Source organism: Peromyscus californicus, unplaced genomic scaffold (genome assembly GCF_007827085.1).
Source record: "Peromyscus californicus insignis strain IS unplaced genomic scaffold, ASM782708v3 Scaffold_7__1_contigs__length_154581171, whole genome shotgun sequence".
NCBI lineage: Eukaryota > Metazoa > Chordata > Mammalia > Rodentia > Cricetidae > Peromyscus > Peromyscus californicus.
This window is the reverse complement of record NW_026294595.1, coordinates 131,810,791-131,833,922: the sequence shown is the minus strand read 5'-3', so window position 1 is coordinate 131,833,922 and position 23,132 is coordinate 131,810,791. Positions and strand designations below refer to the sequence as shown.

The window sequence follows — 23,132 nt, the reverse complement described above, 5'->3', positions numbered from 1 at the left end:
CACATTTGTTCTTAAATATTACTATTATTTGTGTGTGTATGAGAAATCAGTTCTCTTCTACCTGTTGAGGCAGGGTTTCTCTGTGTACTCCAGGCTAGCTGTTCCAGCAGCTTCCAGGCAAGTTTCCTGTCTGCCTCCTATCTCCCTACAGGAGTGCTGGGATAACAGATGTTTACCCAAGTGGTCAGTGATATGGTTTGAATTAGAGTTCCTCCAAAATCATGTTGAAAGAAATCCACAATGCACTGCATTTAAAGGTGGGACGATTTACACAGTGTATGAATTATTACCTTTATTCAAGGGCCTGGGGGAACTAGCTAGCTGCTTTTGTCATTCTGTCCCTTCTGTTATTGGGAACACTGAAACAGCACCAATATCATCCAGAGGGGAGTGTCTCTCTCACTGCATACCAAATGTTCCAGGGCCTTCTGAGTTCTAGTACCCAGAACTGTAAGATCTATCCATCTACCTATCTTATTATTTATAAATTATTTATCTAACTATTTTAGTTTATAAATTATCTTTCTGTTTATAAATTATCTGTTTTACTGTTTCTAAATTACCTACCTACTTCATGTTATTTTGTCACAGAATGAATGTACTGAGGCAGTCAGCTTTCTTTTTTGAGACAATTCCAACACTTCTCTACATGCCAAACCCAAACATTCAAAGAAAAAGTCTAGAGCGGGTCCTTGTGACTGAACACCAAGGACCTGTAAATACAAGTGTGGCTCCTATGAAGAGCTCACTGCTGGAGCAGGAAGGACACAGGCTTTTCTAGGCCACTCTCAGTCCTGCTAAGAAAGAGTGAGAAAGACCAATCGAAGACTGCTGAGGCACTAATAACCCAGCCCCAGCTTCGCCCTCACATTATACACTCAAGGCTCTGGGGACGGGAATAAACTCTCAATGAGACCTTTATTCCTATCATCATTCTCTTTATTCCAAAGTAGATGAATTACAGACTTCAACTTTTCAAATGTAACCTCTGGGTAGTCTGGGATATTCACAGCATCTTGCCAGACATCATGACAAAGGGACAGACAATCTGGGCCCAAACATATCTGCTCTGTAAAACAGAAAGTGAAAAACAAGTAAAAGTGTAACCACATCTCAACTTTTTTCTTTTTAAATAACAGATTTTTTTCATTTTCTGTTTTGTTTCCCCTCATTCCTCTTTTCACACTATGAATGGTCTTCACTCCTTGTTAAAGAATCATTTCCGTTTTCAGGGTCGTCAACCTTCTTCTGGAACTAGTGTGCTGTTCTGGAAGAAAATGAACACAGACACAGTCACTGATGGTTTTTGCCAACGGTTTTGGTTCCTAGTGGGACAAGAGGGAGACCGAGTGGTTCTCCCACTGGAAGATGTTACTGACAAGGGGACAGCCCTGATTCTACTGGCTCCATTTATATATGCCCCATCTCACTTCAAAAAATAACTGGAGCCCATGATGGCTTGACAACCATGAGTCAGCCCCGACACTAAGGAAGGAGCATGTGGAAGTACAGATGAGGTAATTCCAGGCACACCCTCACAGTACAGGCCGAGAGACGGAGGAAGGTTAACCTGCCAGTGCGGACTCAGAACCTAACCTAGTACAGAATGGGTCCGGAAAACGGCACTTGGCTCACGAAAACCGTTACTTTTCGTTTGTCTTCTTTTCATTTCTTTCTTTGATGTATAGTTGGTTAGGTGGTTGGTTTGTTTTGTTTTTGAGGTAAGGTCTTGTTATGTAGCTCATGCTGGCCCCAAACTTGTGATCCTGCCTCAGCCTCCTGAGTGCTGGGATGTGCACTTCTCAGATGAGAGGAGCATCTCTCTGCCACTCTTTCTCACCTTCCCCTGACTCTAGGAGCTGTGGAAGCAGCAGAAGAGAAACTGATACCCCAAAGAGAATGCAGCCAGGTGGCAGCAGCAAGCACACGGCAAGCAGAAGCAGAGCTCTACGTCCTCAGCGGGCAGTGGGCAGTCACGGTGAGGACTGGAGCGATGATGTCGGTCTCGGAATGGCAGGCTGCAAACGGACTGCCAAAGTGGTGCCCAGGAGGGCACACAGGCACAGTGCTGGGTCCTGAGGACCAGAGTGTGTGCTTCTAATTCCTTACCAATGCTCAGAGATTCCTAACATCAGGGTGCGTGCCTGGCAACGGATACTGCCACAACCATGCTGCAAGGACAGCAAAGGTATGAAACGAGGTGGCGGAATCAGCAACCCTAGACCTTGGCCAAGAACCGAGACCATCCACTATACCCACTCAAACCAACATGTGGCCTCAGTTGGCAGCACTGAGCCACAGGGGGTAAGCCTGCACACTTGGTCCCAGCCCTACATGTCCCAAAGGCTCCAACAGTCAAGACTCAGGCAGCAGGAGGGTCAGAGAAAGAATGAAAGAACTCAACAAGCTGCAAAGGACTAGTTCCGAAGGCAAACACTTCAGACAGAGCAATTCAAATTTCGGGCAAAACTGAAGGAGTAAGGCCAGGACCTAAGGTGGTGGGAGGGATAGCCTGCACAAGTACAGGGGAGCCTCAGACTGCGATGAGTCTCTTACTGAGGCGCTAGTCACATGGCTACATGCTTATTTTTGTTTGTTTATTCATTATTTATTTAGACAAAGGGTCTCCTATAGCCCAGGAGATATTAAACTCCTCATCCTCCTGCCTCTGCCTTCAAATGCTGGGATTATAGGTGTAAGCTACCACGTCTGGTACTATACATCGCTTAAACCTAGAAAAACAAACAAAAACCAACCTCCTAAAAAAATGCCATTTTCTCTCCGTGTTAAGGACAAGGTCACTCAGCTTCTCCACACTGCACTGAGCAAGCCCTAAAGCCTGTTTTTGTTGACTTTTCCTATTTTCTGAGGACTAGAACTTTTCTGAGGAGCAGGTGTGCTGGGGTTTGCTTTCTGTCTTTGGAAGGGAGAGCTATTTCTAAGGCAAGGGATGAAAGGAGACATGGTGTGAAAATTAAAATACCTCTGTCCTACCTGTGCTGTAAGACAGAGGTCAGCCAATTACACCACAGGCCCAGTCCAGCCCACCTCCGGGCTAGGGAGATGAGGAGTTGGAACATACCGGACAGAAGCCTAACCCAGCATGGCCTCCCCCAGAATTTCTCCCGGGCCCCTCATCTACAGGAGCAGAGCCATTAAGCAGCACCCTGCCTTTGCTCTGGAGCTCGCTCACTTTTCCTCCCCAACAAGAGCCCTCAGGAGGAGGACAGCTGTGTGCTACGCCCTGAGCTCCAGGCACAATTCTGCTGTTGGCTTTGATCCATGGTCATCAGTCACTCACAACTGAATCTCACCAAATCACATCGTTCGGCCAAGTAGAGATTAGTGTTTTGGAAAGGCCTAGACGTAGTGACAAGGTGTGCCAGGAGTTGCCATGGGACCACTGTTTAGTGAATCTATGTAGTCTGGGTTGATGAGGCCCTTGTCAAGAAGCCCAGGTTAGACTTGTCTTATCCACCAGTAATCTATGGGGAAGTTGCCCTGGTCCAGTCACAACCTCAACCAGCAAGCTGTAAAATGGCCTCAGAATTCACTCTGGGGTAGGGAATGGTGGGAGGAATGAGTGGGCTGAATCCAGGACAGTAGCTAGCATGCATGAAGTGGGCAAGGTGGGAAGGGGAGCCTGCATCTGGGACGAGTCGCCCTTTGTCTTTACCGTAGTGTCCTATATTTTGCCAATCTACTGCTCTGCTCTGCAGCGATCCTGCCAAAGGAAAGAGGGTTTGAGAGTCAAGAAAGGACAGAGAGAGAGACAAGCGAGGACACACGGTAAACCCGACCACAGCTCCTGTCAAGGCTGGTCCTCTTCCCAGGCAGCACAGGCTGTGAGACTTGTGAAGGGGACTGAGGGGTGGGGGAGCCACTGGGCCTCGAAAGAGTCATGACTCTTCCCAGCAAGTGCATAAGAGTCGGGGTTCACAGCAGGAAGGCTTGCTGCATGGACTCTATAGGGAATGGCTTCCTCACACTGCTCTCCCCATGACTTTGCTGGGCTTGTGGACAATTTCCAGAGAAGAAAAAGTTAGCCAAGCCCAGCTTTCTGCTCCTTGGGACCCAGACTGGTTGCTGCAAGGGAACAATGTTCTGCTGGGGAAAAACCACCACGCCCTGGCCTTTTCTATATGCAACGCACAGTGGCAGGAGAGTTAAGCAGCTACTGGGGGCACCGAGGGCAGCTCTGATGGGACTGAGACTGGCACAGGAATTCGGGAATGTTTGCACAGGAGCTCACAGTGAGGCACTCCAAAGCTCACAATGAGACCCCCACCCTGCCCAGTCATCACTGGTCTCCTTGATAACACCCTTTTGGATCAAACAGATCTAACTGGCAGCGTGTTTAAGGGCATGCTACTGAGTTCCATTCTGCCAGCCTAAGTCCCAGAGGGGAAAAGCAGGCTGCGTCAGAAAATGATTTCTTTCAAAGGTGAAAGCAATTCTGACCTTTTCTTATTGGCCTTTGCGTGGCTGAAATCAGTCAGGTTCTAATAAAGTCAAATCAATGAGAAACACCTATGTGACATTTAAATTTGCCTCCAATTCTGTTCTGAAAGTCAAGCTGCCACCACATCAAGGTCTGAACATTTGTTTGCCTCTCAGGCTGTCTGACTCCTGGGTAGCAGTGTGGGCCTTTGAGTGGATGCTCCTGCTGGGAGCTGCTGCCAAGCTTACACAACTGTCGAGGGGCAGAACACAAACCTATGGGTAGGAGGAAGAGCTCTGGCACCATCCAGAGCCCCAGTGGTGCCACGGTGGGGGCATAGGAGGAGGGCAGGGCAAGAGGGCTTTCCACCACGTATCTAACACACTTTAGTCAACATAATGCAGTTCTTCCCCCTTTCCTAATGTGTAGGACACTGTGACTTTAACATCTACAACTAGTCACTAAGGTTACTTTCCTCTTTAAAAGACCTGCTTATGGCTTCTCTAACAGGCTGGATGGCTATCATTCAGCCACATAGCTTTATGTCTCAGAGCTAGGCTGGCAGTGCCCACACAGACATCTCTTATCCCACCCTGGAGCTTGGTCCATCCCCAGCCTCACCTCTTGACTGCCTGCTGGGCCAACATTCGATTGCCAGCCAGAAATGTCACAGTGCCCAGGACAGCCAGGTACTTCAGGGTCTGGAACATGTTGAGCTGAGTCCAGTACACATACATGAGCCCCAGCATTGCTACAAGAAGTGTCATGACATCCAATTAGACAAAGCAGTGACAACAGGAGGTGAGGAAGGAGCAGGGCCTGTGTGTCAGAAAGGTCAGTTTTCCTAGGCAGCTTTTATCTCAACTGCAGAAAGTAGATGACTCAATAGATTTGTTCTTCAGCCTTGTTTACCAAGAAATCTAGAGTAAAAAATGGACTAAAGTACTACCGCTCTCCCATCTACAGGCCTATTCCTGTCTACTCTCTGCTTCCTTCATGCAGAGCTATGTCTTTATAATATTTGAGATAATTTTATGTTTCAAATTTTTAATAAAAACATTCAGGACATGAGTCATTTCCTTTTCATTAGAACTATACCAAGAATGATTTGCCACTGTGGCTAGGATGTGAGCAGGGAGGCCTGGGAAGCTCAGTGGAAAGGGCTCAGTAAGACCCAGACACTGAGAGTCCTGGGTTTTGTACAAGCTCCATCCTTACCAGCTTGTAGTTTCTTGAAGACCAAATTCTCTTACCATCAAATGGATCATAGTTCCAGCCCCAGTCACCTCCATCAGGGTTGAACAATGAGAATCAATGAGGAAACACATACAAAAGCACCCTGGCATGAAAGTCAGGGTTCTAAATCCATTTCTCTTCAGGTCTTGCTCCTAGCCTGACCCAGGAAGGCTGTCACTCAAGTCCAGTAACTAAGTGGGGAAGAAAGGTCATTGTGCCAGTTCTGCCCAGGATGACAGACGAACTACCACAGAGGTGCTTAAGCACTTTTGAGGTCATGGACCACTGTGAGAATCTGATCAAAGTTACAGACTCCCTTTCCTCAGAAAAATACAGATGCACATTTGCCTGGAATGTCAAGAGGTCCTATGGACCCCTGGAGTAGCCATGTACTGTGGATGCAGAGATGGTGACTCCTTGGAGAGGCAAAGGAATTAAAATACTGAACTTTCCAGTGAGATGCAAAGGCTTGGAAATGCTTAATGATCTGGGAATTCACTGCCCTGTTATGTTTTGGTTGTTTAGAGTCTGCATCCTCCAAAGAACAATGGAGGACAGTGTGTCTGATGGAGGAAGGGACTGTTTTCTATTACTGTCCAGAGAGAGCCGCCAACAAATGTGAGGATCGATGTGGTGGGGAAAGATAACCTTTGGAAACTGTATTAAATGCTCTTCATCCAGGAAGATGGCTCAGTGTAAAGACACGCTAAGTGAGTAATCTCTGGAAATGAACAGGGCTATTAAATGAGGGTAAATGGTTTGCCACAGCCCCTCCAGTACAATGAGGCCCAACAGAGTGGCAGTTGCTCTCAGCTGATGGGCCAAACAGGTTTATCATCATCATATTAACTGTCCTAAAAGGCCAGGAGGAAGAGGGAAATGTTATGCTATTAAGCCATTATGGTTAATAGGTTGTGGACCTACTTAACAGAGCTTTTTTGTGGGCAGGCAAAATGTCAGAGGAGGTTAAATGGAATTAGCCGCCTGGGGCACTTACCAGCATGTCCCAGGTGAAAGATAATCGTGCTAGGAGCAAAAGTGAAGTTGGAGATATTGGCACCAATCCGGATCCACTGAATGATGGAGAAATAAATGAAGATTAGACTGTGAAAGAGTTCTACTACAACATGAAATGGTTCTACATGGTGCCAGCATTGATCCAATGGCGAGCACCAGAGCTTCAAAGTTCACACACACTACAGAGACAGGGATTTTCCCAGACGACAAGCACCCTATTCTGAGTCCTCAAGAACTGCCCCTTCTTCCTTCTGAAAGGCAGCAGAGGAGCTGCTCTCAACTGGGCTTGGGTAGCTCAAACCTGAGCATCATTTTCCAACCATGGCAAACTCTTCTATAGGCAAGACCATGGAGCCCAAAGGTCAGAAGGTACATTAATGAGGATGTGACTGCCACTTCCACTAGGTTCTGCAGGGCTGGTACCATGAGCTACAGGCAGCAGGAACATGCTCTCATGTTGGACTCTGTGCCTTTTGAAACTCTCTCACCCCACTACAAGACCACCCCCTCCCCAGGTCTGTTTATGAAAGCTTGTGGCACACTTTCTAGATTTAATCACTCCTCTTTGATGAAAAATCAACCAGTTAATTCATTATTTTATTTATTTATTTATTTATTTATTTATTTACTTACTTACTTATTTATTTATTTATTGGTTTTTTGAGACAGGGTTTCTCTATGTAGCTTTGCGCCTTTTCCTGGAACTCACTTGGTAGCCCAGGCTGGCCTCGAACTCACAGAGATCCGCCTGGCTCTGCCTCCCGAGTGCTGGGATTAAAGGCGTGCGCCACCACTGCCCGGCTAAACCAGTTAATTTAAAACATAGGTAATCTGCCAAAAATAATATCTAAAATTTTGTTTTTTGTTTGGCAAAATTCTCTGAACTTTGAGGTTATGTACCTATGTTTATGATTTTCAGAGAAAGAAAGGAAAAATTTAAATTGGTTAAAATACATAAATTGAGTCTGGTGTGATAGTGCATGTATTTAATCCCAGCACTCTGGAGGCAGAGACAGGTGATCTCTGTGAGTTCAAGGCCAGTCTGGTCTACACAGCCAGTTCCAAGACAGTCTTAAAAAAAAAAAAAAAAAGTGTACCAGGTGTAGTGGTGCGCACCTTTAATCCCAGCACTAGACAGACAGAGGCAGAGGGATCTCTGAGTTACAGGTCAGTTTGGTCTATAGATCAAGTTCCAGGACAGCAAGGGCTATACAGAGAAACCTTGTCTCAAAAAAACCAAACCAAACATACATGTATGTATATGTGTATATGTGTATGTATATACATAACACACACACACAAATAAACATTACTATTAAAATTAGGAATTTCTTTCCTTTACAACCTCCAAGTCTCCTCCTCAGAGGTGACTAACATTAATACAGTTTTAAAAACTTTTCCACACGAGGATTACACTAAACGTACTCACCTACCTCCTTGCCCGCCTCTTTCTGTAACACCTGCTGGCATCAGTGTACAGACCTGTCATTCTGCTAACTGGCACACCGTTCCATTGTGTGGGCAGACTAATTAACACTGCTTCTAAGTGGACTTTCAGTTCATTCCGGTTTCATGCTCCCAGGAGATCTGGAATGCATAGCTTGTTCTCCATTCTTAAAGCTATCAACACTGGCCTCGATTTTTCCTTTTCTCCACACTTGATCTCATCTGAACACTCCCCCAGAGGACCTCAGACTGTACACTTCTGTCACTGTCAGAAGCTGCTGGAATTTTCTCAGGCTCCCTTCTTAATGGATGGGTTGATTTGGCTTCCCCCCTACCCCCACAGTGGGGAATTCTGGTTATTCTAAAACTTTCTGACTATTAGTCCAAGTCACAGCTGCTGGACCCCTCCAGAGCTGTACTCAGGCCAGAGCACAAAGACTCTTTTGGAATGGCTCCATCTGTCTTCCTAGAGCCAGACCCACTGCCCATGCTAATCACAGTGACTCACCAGCGCAAAGAGCAGGAGCAAGGGCGAGAGAATGAGGGCTGTGAACGTGTTGGACACCACCGTGGGGGGCCTCTTCTCAGGCTCTCGGAACAGGTGCTGCCAAGAGAAGACACACCAGCAAGTTTCAGAATGTGCCCTTCTCAGCAGGGGCTGCCTGTGTACCAGAGACCAAATGCCAACCACTGTGGAGAGGAAATGTCTCCTAGAGGTTAAGCCTTTTGCTGGTCTCTCTTCCTAGGGCACTATTTTGGTTCCAGACAGTATATATATGGCCAGCCTTTCTACCTCAAAGAATCACTGCCATTTAGAGGCTGGAGAATGCAGACCACCAAGGGCCACCCAGCTTGTGTCAAAAAGGAGGTTCAGGCCTAGGGATGGTTTGGATGTTATACTCAAGGACTCTGGACTTCAAAACACTTCTGGATTCCTAGGTTACGGTACTTGGTCAACTAACAGTAACTCCACCCCCACTTTAAAATTTAACAGGGCCTCATTAACAGACGGTCCACCCTTACCTCACTCTTTTATTCCCAGCCATGGTTCAGATGGAATGAACAGACCTCCCTCATCAGCTCTGCTTAACGTCTAGAGTTAAACCAGAAAGCTGGCTAGCACACCTCTGAGACTCGTTTCATCTGTTCCTGAGCAATCAGTGAACTCTGAGCAGCTCACCTCAACAGCATGAGCTAGCAAAGTAGCAATGATCTACCTAGGTCCAAACAGATGTTTGGCCATGAGACTAATGGCATGTTACTCTTTGCCTCAGTTTTTAGGTAAAGAGATGGGAGTAGGGAGAGCCACAATCACTCTACTAGGCTTGTAAAAGATCCTGTGAGGAACAAGTGGTCTTAATACTGTGTACTCCTATCTTTTCAAATATCTGTCCTTCTGTATAGAAACTATGGCCTCTTTTCCAGTTGCCAAGGACCAGCCAACACAGCTCTGTGAGAAGGCAGCTCTGCCTGAGGCTCCAGTCCCTACATTTTCACCTTGGCTCCTCTCTTGCTGACACGCTCTTAAGGGATTGCCAACGCTGTCTATAGTGGCTGCTGCCACCTGCTCCACCCAGGAGATCACCCAGCCTCCCTCACTGTCAGCCAATATTGCTTTGTGACTATATTTTGCATTCCTAAACAGTACCATGGACCATGACAAAGATTTAGAATGAACTCTTCTACCCCTCCCTTGGGCGCCTGTCCTTTATTTTGTTGGTCGGAACTTAGGATCCTCCTGCCTCCGCCCGCTGATGCTGGGATTACAGGTCTGGGCCCCACACCTGGCTATCGTCCATTATTCTAGCAGTGAAATGAGAAAGGAGCCTGTGTTTTCACACTTGACACCCACTCACAAGTGGGCTCCATGCTGCTACTATGACTGAATCTCACAACTGCGGAGCGGTCCACCGAGGGACCCACCTCAAGTCCTTGACAACTGTGTGTTTATTCTATGAGGGCTTTAGAGATACTTCAGAGATTTAGCTGAAAGAGGGGACCGCTAACTTGCCCCACCCACCTTCCAGAGAGGCCAAGTTCACACCATAAAGCACCATGCAAACAGGCCAAAGGGCCAGAGCCACAGCCCAGAAGTTCGCTGCTCTCTCCCTGGCTCTACCTCAACTCTGGGCTGAGTGGACAACATCTTTGGAATATACCTGAATTTCCTGCTTTGGGGTAAAAAGGTTCTGGGACAGGACGGTGGAGGGAGCTTCTTCTTCAGGGAACTTGATAACCACATCAGCCTGAAAAACAAGAATAGTTTTTAGAGGCACAGCATGAGAAGAGGGCGAAAGCCATGATTGAAAATGCTCTCCACGGTCCAGGCACTTCTCATCCATTAGCTGACAATCAGAGGCAGTGAAAATCTCAAGAACAAACCTAGCATTTGCCCGAAGTGCCTTTTAGAGCAAGGATTCCAATTTCCCAGGACTATAGTGGGAAAGCCCACAGAGCTGCTTAATACGAAAACCCCAGCAGGTGTACCGGTGGCTACAGCTATAATCAGAAATAGCCAAGTGTCCCGGGAAGTGTGATTTAAGCACATAAAAAATGAAAATGCATTTTTGTACAAAAGTTTCTTCGAGTCCGCTCCATGAAGAAATATGGTCTTGGCCTTTGAGATCTGTTATAGCCTGGGGAAGAAGAGGGCAGTGAGTGAGAAGAAAGAAATCTTGAAAATAGCAGGAAAAAAGGCCCCTCATCAAGCATGAAGACCAGCCTATCTGACTGCTATATCTGCCGTCTGCCATTTTCCCATCCCATCACTTCCTGCTCCTCTACCAAACTCAAGACTCAGAAAAACAGAAGTCTTCATCATCTCCCTGAGAGCACACCAAGTTTCTCTGGAAGCTGCTCCTCAACGTGTGCTCCCAGATGCTATTCCAGGAAGCCCTGTGATGCCTCAATTCCTTGCTCCAAAGCTGTCTTACAATGTTTCTGTCTTCAGAACTATCAAAACAGCAAGGCCCGTGAGGGCAGAGCCGTGTAACCTGTAATATAATCTGTAACTCCTGGACATTATTTATTAGCATTCTGCTCATCTACAATTCATCACTCACTGCCCTCTTCTTCCCCAGGCTATAACAGATCTCAAAGGCCAAGACCATATTTCTTCATTTATGTATCCTCCACAGTGCCTTGATGTAATAAGAAAACCTCTTTCCAATAGAATATTATAGAAGTTCATGGAACGTGTATATTTCATTCATTTGATCAATACTTATTAAGCATGCACTAGATGCTAAGCCACAGTGTATGACCCTCTGTACAGCAGAACACAGGGCCTCACAGCAACCCTCACCTCCACACCTATCACACACATACCACGTTCCAGAGGATTGGGTTCTTCAAAGTGGCATCTCCGATGATTAAGTAGAGTGTGTAGGTGCCAGAGGCAGAGTCAAACTCAATCTTTCTTTCAGAGGTATCCAGTTCAAACTTATACACATTCTTGTTATCCGGCTCCGCAACAAACACCACTTCCTGGCCAGTCTTCTGGTTATGAAGTCGAACAAATGTCTAGAGAGAAGAAGACCACCACCTTCCATCTGACCATCTCAGAACTCCCAGTGGGCCCAACATTGAATCAACCAGGAACAGAGAGAGCTACTCTTCTGTCATAGTGAGAGCTCTGACCTGCTCCTGAGACGGGGGAGCAGCCATCCCACCCTAGTTCCTACCCCGGAGACAACTTTTTGCTTGAACAAGGAGAGAGACTGAACTTAGGAGTCCAGCCAGTGCTCTGAGACCGGGAGGCTGAAGGCCCGGTTTGTGATCATGTGCCCTCGGCTGATGCAGTCTCTTCCTGCCACTTTGCTGCCCAATTAACTTCTTCAGCAGAGGGTGAAGAGCAGGCAGACGAGGCGGCACCGCAAGAGGCTCACTAGAATTTCCTAGTGTTTCCAGTTCAAGATGCAGCAGTGGATGCTCTGCTGTCGATAACGAGGCAGAGTTCTAATGGAACGGAGCAGCCTGGCGTCACAGAGCCTGGCCCTGAAGACAGTGACATGGCCCCATTACTTAGGAGCTGAGTAAATTACTTAACCTTCCTGTGCCCTGACTTCTCTATCTTTAAGGCAAAAACATCAACTTCTTGGAGTTGCATTCATGTGAAAAAGATTTGTAGTAATGTATGCAAAGCATGTAGTGCCGTGCTGGGGAGTAAGAGTCACCCAACAACTAAGCAACGGCAGCTACCCAGCCTTAGCACAGTGGGTCTGGGTTTCATCAGTTAGGGTACAAGAAACTAGGGTCTTGTGCCAACATTTGTTAGAACTGCCCCAAAATTTAATATCCACGCAAGGCTTTCCTTTCAAGGGCTTCAAGACAAAGAATTCAACGAGACAAGTGGTTGGCTACAATTTACAGGTTTTAAGGCAAGAGCATTAAACGAGTTGTCATAGTGACACAGCGAGACCTGGACCTAGGCACAAAGCAGAAATCTCATCTTTGATTCCAACATCAGATTATTGAAGGAAGGGGAGGCCACAGTGCAGAGCATCCTGACTACAGCAACCAGCCTTGTCCAGGGTGGGCAGAGGATGCCTGCCTTCCACCCATACTGCCACACTCATCTTCAAGATGTCAAATCTATGGGAGAGGCCACTGAATCACAGACATAGACAGAACCTGGGAAAATCCAGACACAGCCTCGTTTTCATACATTTTCTTGCCCTACTCCTAGCCCTCCCAATTTAGTCTTCTGATTTCTCTTCATTTTCTTCCTGGTGCTATGTGGTTGGCAAATGTCCTTCTAGGAGAAAACTAGGAAATGCTGACAGGTTGAGGTTCTTTTCTTTTTTGGTTTTTTTCAAGACAGGGTTTCTCTGTGTAGCCCTGGCTATCCTGGAACTTGCTAAGTAAATCAGGCTAGCCTAGAACTCAAAGATCAGCCTGCCTCTGCCCCCCAAGTCCAGAGATTAAAGGTATGCACCACCACTACTCAGCAGGAGAGGCTAAAGTTCTTAAGTCAGTATGGGCACAGGCCCTGGCTAAGCTGCCTGGAGTTTGGGGGTGAAGAAGGGGACAAACAACAGCCAGGACAGTGGCCCCAGGGCACAGGTACAGCACCTACAGCCACAAGAAACAGGGTCTGCAGGTAAACCCACTTCGGTGGTCCACCAGTTCTTGCTAACCTATCAGTGCAGTGCACCAAACAAAGCCCATTTTGACCATGGTTTTCAGCACTCAAAATATTTACCTAAGTTCCCTCTGCACAATAACCATGTATGTGACAGAGTCAAGAACAGCTCTTGCGGACTGAGAGGGACAAGAGAGACAGGAAGCTGGGGAGGACAAGGGGATTCCTGGGGAAATGGTTTTTCTTTTAAGCTCTTTTTAAAAATCTTCTTTGTTGTGAGGGAGAATGATATATGAGTGGGGATGCACGGCACCATGTGTTTGGGAGTCAGAGGTCAACTTTGTGCAGTCATTTTTCTTCCAGATTTACATGAGTTCTGGGATGGACCTCAACTTGACAGGCTGATGTACAAGAGCCTCTACCCACTGAGCCAGCTCACTGTCCCTCCTCTAAGTCCTGAGTTTAAATTCTAAGCACTGTGAAATTTTTTACATTAAAAAACATACTTTTTTGGTTTTGGTTTTTCAAAACAAGTTTTTGGTTTTTCTCTATGTAGCTCTGGCTGTTTTAGAACTCACAGAGATCCATCTGCTTCTGCATCCCAAGTGCTGGGATTAAAGGCATGTGCTACTACTACCCCGCTAAAAGTACATGGTCTTTAACAAGGCTTCGTACACCATAGTGGAAGAACAACCTCTACCACCACATGGATGCAGCAGAGCTAACAGAATATGGGAGAAAAGCCAATATTTACCAACGGGAAGACGGGGTTGGAAAGATGGGTAAAGCGTTGATGCGAAAGCAAGAGGATTGGAATTCAGATCCCCGGAACCCTCGGGAAAGCCAGACGGGCATGGCGATCTACCTGTAATCCTAGCAGGAAATTCCTAGAGTGAGCCAGCTAGGCAAAGCAGCTGAAGCAGCGAGCTCTAGGTTTGGTGAGAGACCCTGCCTCAATATATCAAGTGGAGAGTAATAGAGGAAGACACTCAACCCCAATCTTGAGCCTCCACATGTACCTGCATACACATGTGAGCACACACACCCACACCCACACATCCGTACATACATAGAAGAGGGGAGTGGAATGACCAAGTTCCGGGATTACAAATAAAATTAGAAGTACTTAAACAATATGAAGGGATGGCTCAATGGTTACATGCACATGGGGGCTTACATTGGTCTGTAATCATTGTTTTAGGCAATCTGATGCTCTCTTCTAGCCTCCACAGGCATCAGGCACATGCAGTGTACAAACAAACATGAAGGCAAAATACTTATACATATAAAACTTAAAAGAAAATAAATTAAAATACATAATGAGTTCTGTTTTTATAATGTAAAATAGGCATAAATTTGAAAAGGTATTTTTCAGAGTCCCACAATAGAAAATTTACTTTGGCAAGAACAAAAAGAGTTTTTTTTTTTTTTTTCTTTTTTGACTAAGTTTTCCATTTTTTCAAAATTGTTTCAAGACAGACAGTGGTGGCATACGTGTTTGATCCCAACATTTGGGAAACAAAGGCAGGCGGATCTCAGTTCCACGACAGCCAGGGATATACAGAGAAATTCTGTCTTGGAAACAAACAAAACCCCCTCCCCCCAAAAAAAATTGTTTCAAAGTATTATGATTTTTTTTTTTTTTTTGGTTTTTCGAGACAGGGTTTCTCTGTGTAGCTTTGCGCCTTTCCTGGAACTCGCTTTGGAGACCAGGCTGGCCTTGAACTCACAGAGATCCGCCTGGCTCTGCCTCCCGAGTGCTGGGATTAAAGGCGTGCGCCACCACCGCCCGGCCAAAGTATTACATTTTTTTTTTTTTTTTTTTTAAAGATTTATTTATCAATTATGTATACAATGTTCTGCCTGCGTGTACGATCGCAGGCCAGAAGAGGGCACCAGATCTCATTATAGATGGTTGTGAGCCACCATGTGGTTGCTGGGAATTGAACTCAGGACCTCTGGAAGAACAGCCGGTGCTCTTAACCGCTGAGCCATCTCTCCAGCCCCAAGTATTACTTTTTTAAAACCCTCTCAAGTGTTAATCTGCCTTAAATACATCTTGTAAATAACACTTTTTAAAATTTATTTCATTTTCTGTATTTAAGTGTTTTGCCTGTGACTAAGAAAGCAAACCACCTGAGTGCCTGTAGCTGTGGAGACTTGAAGGGGGTGCTGGAGCTTCTGGAACTGGAGTTACAGACAGTTTAACAGCCATGTGTAAGTGCAAGGAGCTAGACCCCGCTTCTCTCCCCAGTCTCCACCCCCACTCTTTTGGGACTTAGTGCTCTATCACTAGGCTCAATCCCGGCCCTTTTCTGCCTTTTATTTTAAAACTGTCTCACGAATCTGCCAGGCTTGTCTTGAACTCACTTGATGGCCTAGGAAAGCCTTGAACTTATCCTCCTGCCTCAGCTAACCCAAGCTGCTAGTAATGATTATAGGTCTGAGCCACTGAATTCGGCTAATCTTTCTTTCTTTCTTTCTTTTTTTTAAAGGCATGTTTACTTTAGTTAATGGGTCACAATCACTACAAAGGGAGTTGTGTGTCACGTGAGACAAGCTGAGAGATTGTCAGGGTGCAGTCAGGTTCTGAAAGCAGGAATGTAGTATTTGCTAGCATCTGTGTCAGAGTATCACTGTTCTGGTGACATTTGATTTCTGGACAGAAGAACAGCAGGGGCCTCTTCCTGACCTGGTGAGGGGTGAGCTCTGCACCAGTGTTCACGTCTACCAACTGGAAGAACAGGGCGAAGTTCTGATGGCTGTCCGCGATGAAGGTACCCTTGGCTTTGGCTGGGTAGGTCACCCTGAAAGAGATATTATATAGTCAGACTTCTGATGGGGTCTCCCTGTCTAAGTACAGGCATTTATTGCCCAACTGTCCCTGTCTCATTTTACCACTTCCATGGAATGTACAGAAATATCTGTGGCCTAGAGGCAAAGTCGATCAATAAAGCCGGAGTGAAGAGGTGTTTTCTTATCGTTTCCTTTTTATGGTGCTGGAGCTAGAACTCACAAGGTAGACCAGAAAGTTAGACCAGACCACTAAACTACAATCTCAGCTTCAGGCCAGGACTGAGAAAAGCAGAGAAAACTTTAATCGGGGTCTGGGGAAAATGCTCTGTGAGAATGTGCACCTCCAGGCCTTCCTTCAACAATCCATGCTCTCAACTGGCCCAGCTCAGGTGCAGGAGCCTGTGTGCACCGCTGCAGGGCTGGCAGGATGCAGAGGGACAGCCATGATTGATGCCAGCAGCAGTGAGGTTCATAGATGAGCAGGGCGGGGGTGTGAGCAAAGGAAAGAAAGGGATGTTGAGCTCTCTCTATTTTATGATTTGTTTCCTGGGCTGTTTCAATTTATTTTTCTGCCATGAAATTGGGTTTTAAAAAGTCATTTTCTTGAAAGGTAGACTTACTTGATGAGGAAAGCTGTTTTGTCCATAGCTATCCCCTGGGACTGAAGAGAAAGACAGCCAAGGGAGCAACAAGCCAAACGGGTCCAGAGCTCACACCTGGCTTTGTTTTATACTCTCGGTTTATATTTACTCATCAAAACCAACTCCACAGAGAATTAACTTTGCAAACCACCCTTACAGACATTATTTTAGTGCATTCTCAAATAGTGCTCGTATCTCCACTGTCACTATGGCAACAACCAAGTAAGGAACAGAAAGTCCAGCTCTACATGACTTACAAGGAGTGAGTCTGGCTTAAAGCATTCCCTGCCTTCAAAATAGCTTCAGGGTTCATCTATCTGCCTCTATAGCCACTCCATGGAAGTGAAGCTGAGATCTGAACCACATCTGAGATATAGACAAGCTCCTCCCCACTCCTTCCCCCAAATCGGGATCTAGGTGATGCCGACAAATGGTCTTCAGCAGGCATCCCAGCCAACTCTGATCAAATGTTAACGGCTAGTGCTCACTTCGGCACCATGTGTACTAAAAACTGGTCACATACACAGAGAGAGAGAGATTAGCATGGCACAAGATGACACGACACACATGCCTAGGCTAAAAAACGTTAATGGTTACCTAGGAGGTTGCATTAAAAAAACAAAAACCAAAAGAAAAAAAAGGACCCTGAGCTATGCCTCGGTTCAGCAGGGGCAAGCACTGTGGCCCATTAGTGGTGCTTTCTGTGGGTACGGAAGGGAAACGGGAGTCTCAGAGCAAGGTCTAAACTTTTCCAAGTTTTTTCCATTGGCCACAGTTTCCATGAGGCCATACCAAGAACTAATTCAGGAATCTGATGATAGGATGGCAGTAAAATACAAATGAATCCACTGTTTGCTTTTTTGAGACTGACTCCTTACTAGAAACAAATGTTATTTGAACTAAATAATGTGAATGACACAGTGGACTCCAGATTTAGAGTCTGAGGTAACAAGAGCTGGCTCATGAACTAAACACTAGTACAAACAATCTCCAAGTCTGCTTACATGTTCACCAGAATAGAGCAATACCACTGGAATTGCAGTCTCTTGAATTTAGGATAGGGTGGGGTCACTGCCTCCAAGGAAATGCTGCCTGGAGGGGCACAGGGCCTAGTTTTGTTCTTTCCAGCTCTGAATCCTGAGGCTCCCCAGTGCCTATGTGGCATCCCACTTACCGGGTAGTTTTGGGTGCAATGCTCTGATCCTTATCCACAGTAGAAAGGTCAACATTTGTGATGCCAACTTCAGTGGAAATCTTGACTCTAAGCTACAGCAAAACATAGAAGACATTCATCAAGTCAACTGGTGGGTATGAGAGGAGCTACTACGTACATCCAAAGTCTGTATGTGAGTGTGGGTGGGTGCATGGGTGCATGCATGTGCGTGTGATGGAATCCAGGATCTCCTGCATTGGTAGGTAAGGACCACCACTGAGTTATATCCACAGACCAACATTTTCTTCTTCCTTTCTTTCTTTTTAAGACAGTTTCATGTGGCCTGGGCTAGCCTTGAACTGTGTAGTCAAGGATGACCTTGCACTTGTGACCTTTCTGCTTCCACCTCCTAAATGCCTGAAGTAGAAGGGTACGCCACCACATTTGGTTTAATGTGGACTGAGGCTAGGGTTTTCTGCAAAAATGGCAAGTGCTCTACCAGCTGAGTGAATAAAGGCAGGAAAAGAATTCTAGGATAAAAGTCTTCAAGACCATAGTACAAGCAACCTACCAGGCCAGATGGCATTTCTCACCACTCCCATCCTGAGCCCTAAAAGGTGAGACCTTGGCTACTGTGTCTACCTCACTTCTCTGGCTTTGGGATATATTTTAAAAGGAGTAAAAAGGGAGTAAGGATTAAAAAAAAAAAAATCTTTTAAAATGTGTCCTTTAGCATAAAAAATGGGTGGTTGGTGGCACATGCCTTTAATCCTAGCACTGGGGGGGGGGGGGGGGGGGGGGAGGCAGGCGGATCTCTGTGAGTTCAAGGCCAGCCTAGTCTATACAGTTCTAGGACAGCCAGGGCTACATGGAGAAACCCTATCATGGAAAAAAAACAAATAAATTAATTAATAAGGGAGAATTCCTTACACAGTAATGTTTAAATAATTCATGCTAGTAAGTACTACCAACAGCAAAGATTTAGTATTTACTCAGCGAAAGGCACTGGCTTTGCAAAGCCACGTCAATCTGCACAACAGGGAGGTAGTGCTGTTTCAGATGAGGAAATCATCATGCTCAGGCACTAAAAATCCACGCGCTGAGCTTCCTCACCATTGGCCTCTGGCCTCCTATCAATACTTCATCTGTGCCACGGAGTAACCCTTTCCACAAAGATAGAAGAGGCCATGGTAGCTCTCCATACTGTTCATCAAGCAGTTCCCATTCTCTACTGTACATGTGTCAGCACACTATGGCTTCTGTCACCTTTGGAGTCTAAGAGGGCACATGGTTTACTCTGACCAATGAAATGTGAGCAGAAGTGGACTGTATTGTCTCTTTGTGGAAGCCTTAAGAATCATGGACACAGACAATGTCCAGACACAGGCTTGCTCCTTTAGGCAAGCTTCCTGAGTAAGGATGAAATGAAGCAGGGTGTCCAACTAACTCTCTAAAGACACCTGTCATAGGCAAAAAAGAAACCTTGGTTGTTTTAAGTCAGAGAGATCTGGAGTCTGTTCTAAGTATAAGCCAGACCATACATACTGGCTCTTCCTTTATAAACATTTCCAAAAAGAGGAGCTAGCTAATGCCAGGAAATAAGAAAATTTAAAATTAGGTCAAAATAAATGTAAATATCCAAAAGAGAGAGAAAACACGTTAAAAAGTCTATTCATTGGAGATATTCCAGTTAAAAATCTAAGTCTGAATGTGTAAAATATGCAAACCCAAAGCACATTTATGTGCAAACGTATCTGTGAGCCTTCCAAACATGACAGGCTTTGAGTGTAACTCAGAGAAATCCTAGGCAAGTCCAGCGGTTTCATCTAAGTGTCAGGGTCAAGCAATAGAGAGTGGTCTGCGCAAATAACGAAAGAAGAACCTTGACATTTTCCACGATGATGCCACATCAAGGTATGACAGCAGCAAACTAAAGCCGAAAAAGGAAAAACCAAAGTAATCCTTCTTAGTAGTCTTCTCTCCTGCTTCAATAAAAACTGTTGTGTGACAGCAACCTCAGTTATCTGGCTGAATAGAGTCTCCTCTTTTCTTAAGAAAACTTCTGAATGGGAAAGATTTATCAGAAGCTGTGGGACATTACCTCTTCTTGTGTATACACAGCCATTTACTGGTAGAACTGTATCTGGCATCACTGCCTGGCAATGAGCTAGGCTGGGTAGTTATGGCAGCAGAGGAAGGAGACGCAGGCCATCAGCTGGAACAGGCAAGCCATGGAAAGAACCAAAAGCCTCCACATACCTCACCGCTCACAGGGTTCAGAACTAGAGCAAGCTTTCCTATATGCAGTCAGGCCCAGAGAAGTTCTTGGCAATTTCTTCAAAACAAGGTTTCTCTGTGTAACAGCCCTGGCTGTCTGGGAACTCGCTCTGTAGACCAGGCTGGCCTCCAACTCTGAGATCCGCCTGCCTCTGCTTCCCGAGTGCTGGGATTAAAGGCATATGACACCATCTTGCGGCAAATAATATACCTCTTTTTATCAAATGATCCCTCCACTGCCCATAAAAAAGAACATGTTTAGTTGTTCCCCACCTCAACTATTACTTTTTAAAAAAGTTATTTTGCCAGGTGGTGAGTTTGAGGACAGCCTAACCTATAGAGTGAGTTCCAGGACAGCCAGGGCTACATAAAGAAACCCTGTTTCAAAAAACAAAACAAGGGTTGGGGATTTAGCTCAGTGGTAGAGCGCTTGCCTAGCAAGCCCAAGGCCCTGGGTTCGACCCTCAGCTCAAAAAAAAAAAAAAAAAAAAAAAAAACCCAAAAAAAACAAAAAACAAAAAATAAAAACAAAAACTAACCAACCAAATAAAAAGATTTATTTTTATCATTTTAAATTATGTGTATGTGTCTGAATGTGGGTGTGTACACATGAGTACAGGTGTCTGTGGAGGACAGAGACATCAGATTCCCTGGAGCTGGAGTTACAGGCAGCTGTGAACTGTCTTATGTGGGTGCTGGGAACTGAACTCAGGTCTTCTGGAAGAGAAGCAGGTACTCTTAACCACTGAGCCATGTCTCCAGCTTCATCTTTTACTTTTTCTTAGCATCCAAGAAACTATTAGTGATAGTTTTCTTAAGAAGGACTGAATTGAGAGAATGGGGAAGGGAGTAAGACTCATTCATTTTCGAATTTTTCTGTACTTCAAAAACAAGCACATATTTCACATGTATATGTAACTCCTGTGTTTAAAATACTAGGATAATCTGGACAATGTGGGTCATATACAGTCTTTTTGTTTGTTTTTGTTTTTCCAACACAGGGTTTCTCTGTGTAGCCCTGGTTGTCCTGAACTTGCTCTGTAGACCAGGCTGGCCTTGAACTCAGAGATCCACCTGTCTCTGCCTCCTGAGTGATGGATTAAAAGCATGCACCACCACCGTCCAGCTCTATACACATTATTTTTAAATTTAAAATAAAAAAATTTCCCAAAATTTTGATCATATTTTTTCCCTTCTCCCAACTCTTCCCAGATCCTCTCCACCTCCCTACCCACCCAACTTCCTGTTGTTTCTCTCTCTCAAAACAAGCAGAAACAGAAACAAAACAAAAAGACATGAAAATGGAAGGGGGACAGACTTGTAGGGAAGAGTTGACAAGGATGGGAGGGGACTAAGAGGGTGGGGGGCAAACGTACTAAGAATGCAGTATATACATATATGAAATTGTCAAAGGGTAAACTGAAAAATAAAGCATCACCCAATAAATCTATTCAAAACAATTATTTTACTCTCAGCAGACAGATAAATGGATGTTTAAGGATCATACAAGGCTCTTCAGAGTATCCAGAACATAGCAATAAGGAAGTCACCACATTTCTTAACCATGAGTAGTAACATAGCCATCAACGCCTGCTCATTGAGATCCCACTGAACGTCTATTTGGAGGAGCCACCACGAGCATTCCCAGACTATATGGACACATGGAATGCACGCAAGGGCAAACTAGTGAACTTGAGTAATTTTGGTTTGTTTTCCTATTTTAGAAAGTTGCCAAATAACAAGCTCCCTTGCTTCACAGAAACACTGCAGGGTTGTTAGCGAGCAGAGAGCAGTTTAAAACAAATCTTTTTGCTTCTAAAATCTCACTACAAATGAAACTCTGGAAACACTCAAAAGAAAAGCATTTCATGCCATTCTTTTACAGCAAACTGTACAATAAAGACCATAGCTTTCTCAGGCTTGCTTTAAGTGTTTGGTGTAGGGTCCCTGTTGGTTAGCTCTCCCTTCAAACCAGAGCCGTGGGGTCAGTCTCAAACAGGAAAGGGGCTGTGTGCCACTGTAATGCAGCTGGGCCCACTTTACACAGGAGCAAACTTTGGTTGTTTGCACTGTATACCACATACATCTCTCCAAATGTTCCAACACCAGGAAATGTGGTCTTTCTGCTGAGAGTAGGAACTTCCCGTTTGGCTTATTACTGTCAAAAATGATAGTGCATTAGGGGCAATTAATGCTAATGAGAGCTTCCAAAGCCCATGCTTCCCCTGACAGCCAGTCCAATGTCAATGGTGCTATTACAAACTTCTACACAAAACCACCACTAATGCATGCTGACCAATGTCGGCATCTCTAAAGGGGGGAAAACAGGACTTGCTGACCTGCTCTGAGGCTTTAAATATGACTATTACTGAAATTACACAGTCAAGCTGCACATATAGCAAAAGAAATCAAAGCACATGTACACACATACAAATGGACACACACCAAGTTCCCACGTGATAAAGTGGGAGAGAAGTTTTTTCCTGCTTATGCCATCCCTGGGAAGCAGAAGGACAAATAAATGGCCTCAATAAGGGATGAAGGGCTGACGATTGCTGCATGAACAGCTATTAGACAATTCTGCTATTTTGTGCTCAGTTTTTCCAACAACTACAAAAACACTTGGACAAACACCAGACCTGACATTACAAGAAGCCAAGCTGTTATAATAACCCATAGGGTAGTACAGGTATACAAACAAAAACAGATCAATAGGATGAATTTTGGGTCCAAAAATTAACCCTTAAGTTTATGGCCAATTGAGTTCTGAGAATGTCAAGAAAATTCAATGGGCAAAGAATAGTCTGACACAACAGTGCTGGACATCTGGGTGTCCATATCCAGAGAAAAGAGGTTAGGCATGCACAAAAGAGATCCATGACCTCAGTTTAAAAACTTCTGGAATTATAAAACTCATATTAAGAAACATTTCTATGATCTTAATTTAAGAAATTATTTCTTTAACAGTATCTAAATCAAAAGTAACAAAATAGAACATAGATAAATAAATTAAAATATTTTGCATTTAAAAAGCTAGTATCA

At 45.0% G+C, this 23,132-nt stretch overlaps 1 protein-coding gene across 3 annotated transcripts in view; it reads right to left on the bottom strand.

Annotated features, from left to right (window-relative positions):
- Positions 1–899: 899 nt before the first annotated feature.
- Rpn2 (ribophorin II) overlaps positions 900–23,132 on the bottom strand; it is a 53,009-nt gene continuing 30,776 nt past the window's right edge. For 2 of the 3 annotated variants that reach the window (XM_052724984.1, XM_052724985.1), the window contains exons 10-18: positions 17,835–17,926; positions 15,916–16,030; positions 11,468–11,662; positions 10,300–10,386; positions 8,649–8,744; positions 6,675–6,750; positions 5,063–5,192; positions 3,677–3,724; positions 900–1,267 (exon numbers count right to left, since the gene is read on the bottom strand). In XM_052724984.1, the coding sequence (XP_052580944.1) occupies positions 1,255–1,267; positions 3,677–3,724; positions 5,063–5,192; positions 6,675–6,750; positions 8,649–8,744; positions 10,300–10,386; positions 11,468–11,662; positions 15,916–16,030; positions 17,835–17,926 (852 nt within the window). In that variant the 3' untranslated portion in view covers positions 900–1,254. The remainder of the gene's footprint in view (positions 1,268–3,676; positions 3,725–5,062; positions 5,193–6,674; positions 6,751–8,648; positions 8,745–10,299; positions 10,387–11,467; positions 11,663–15,915; positions 16,031–17,834; positions 17,927–23,132) is intronic. The other variant, XM_052724987.1, reaches the window with a different exon arrangement.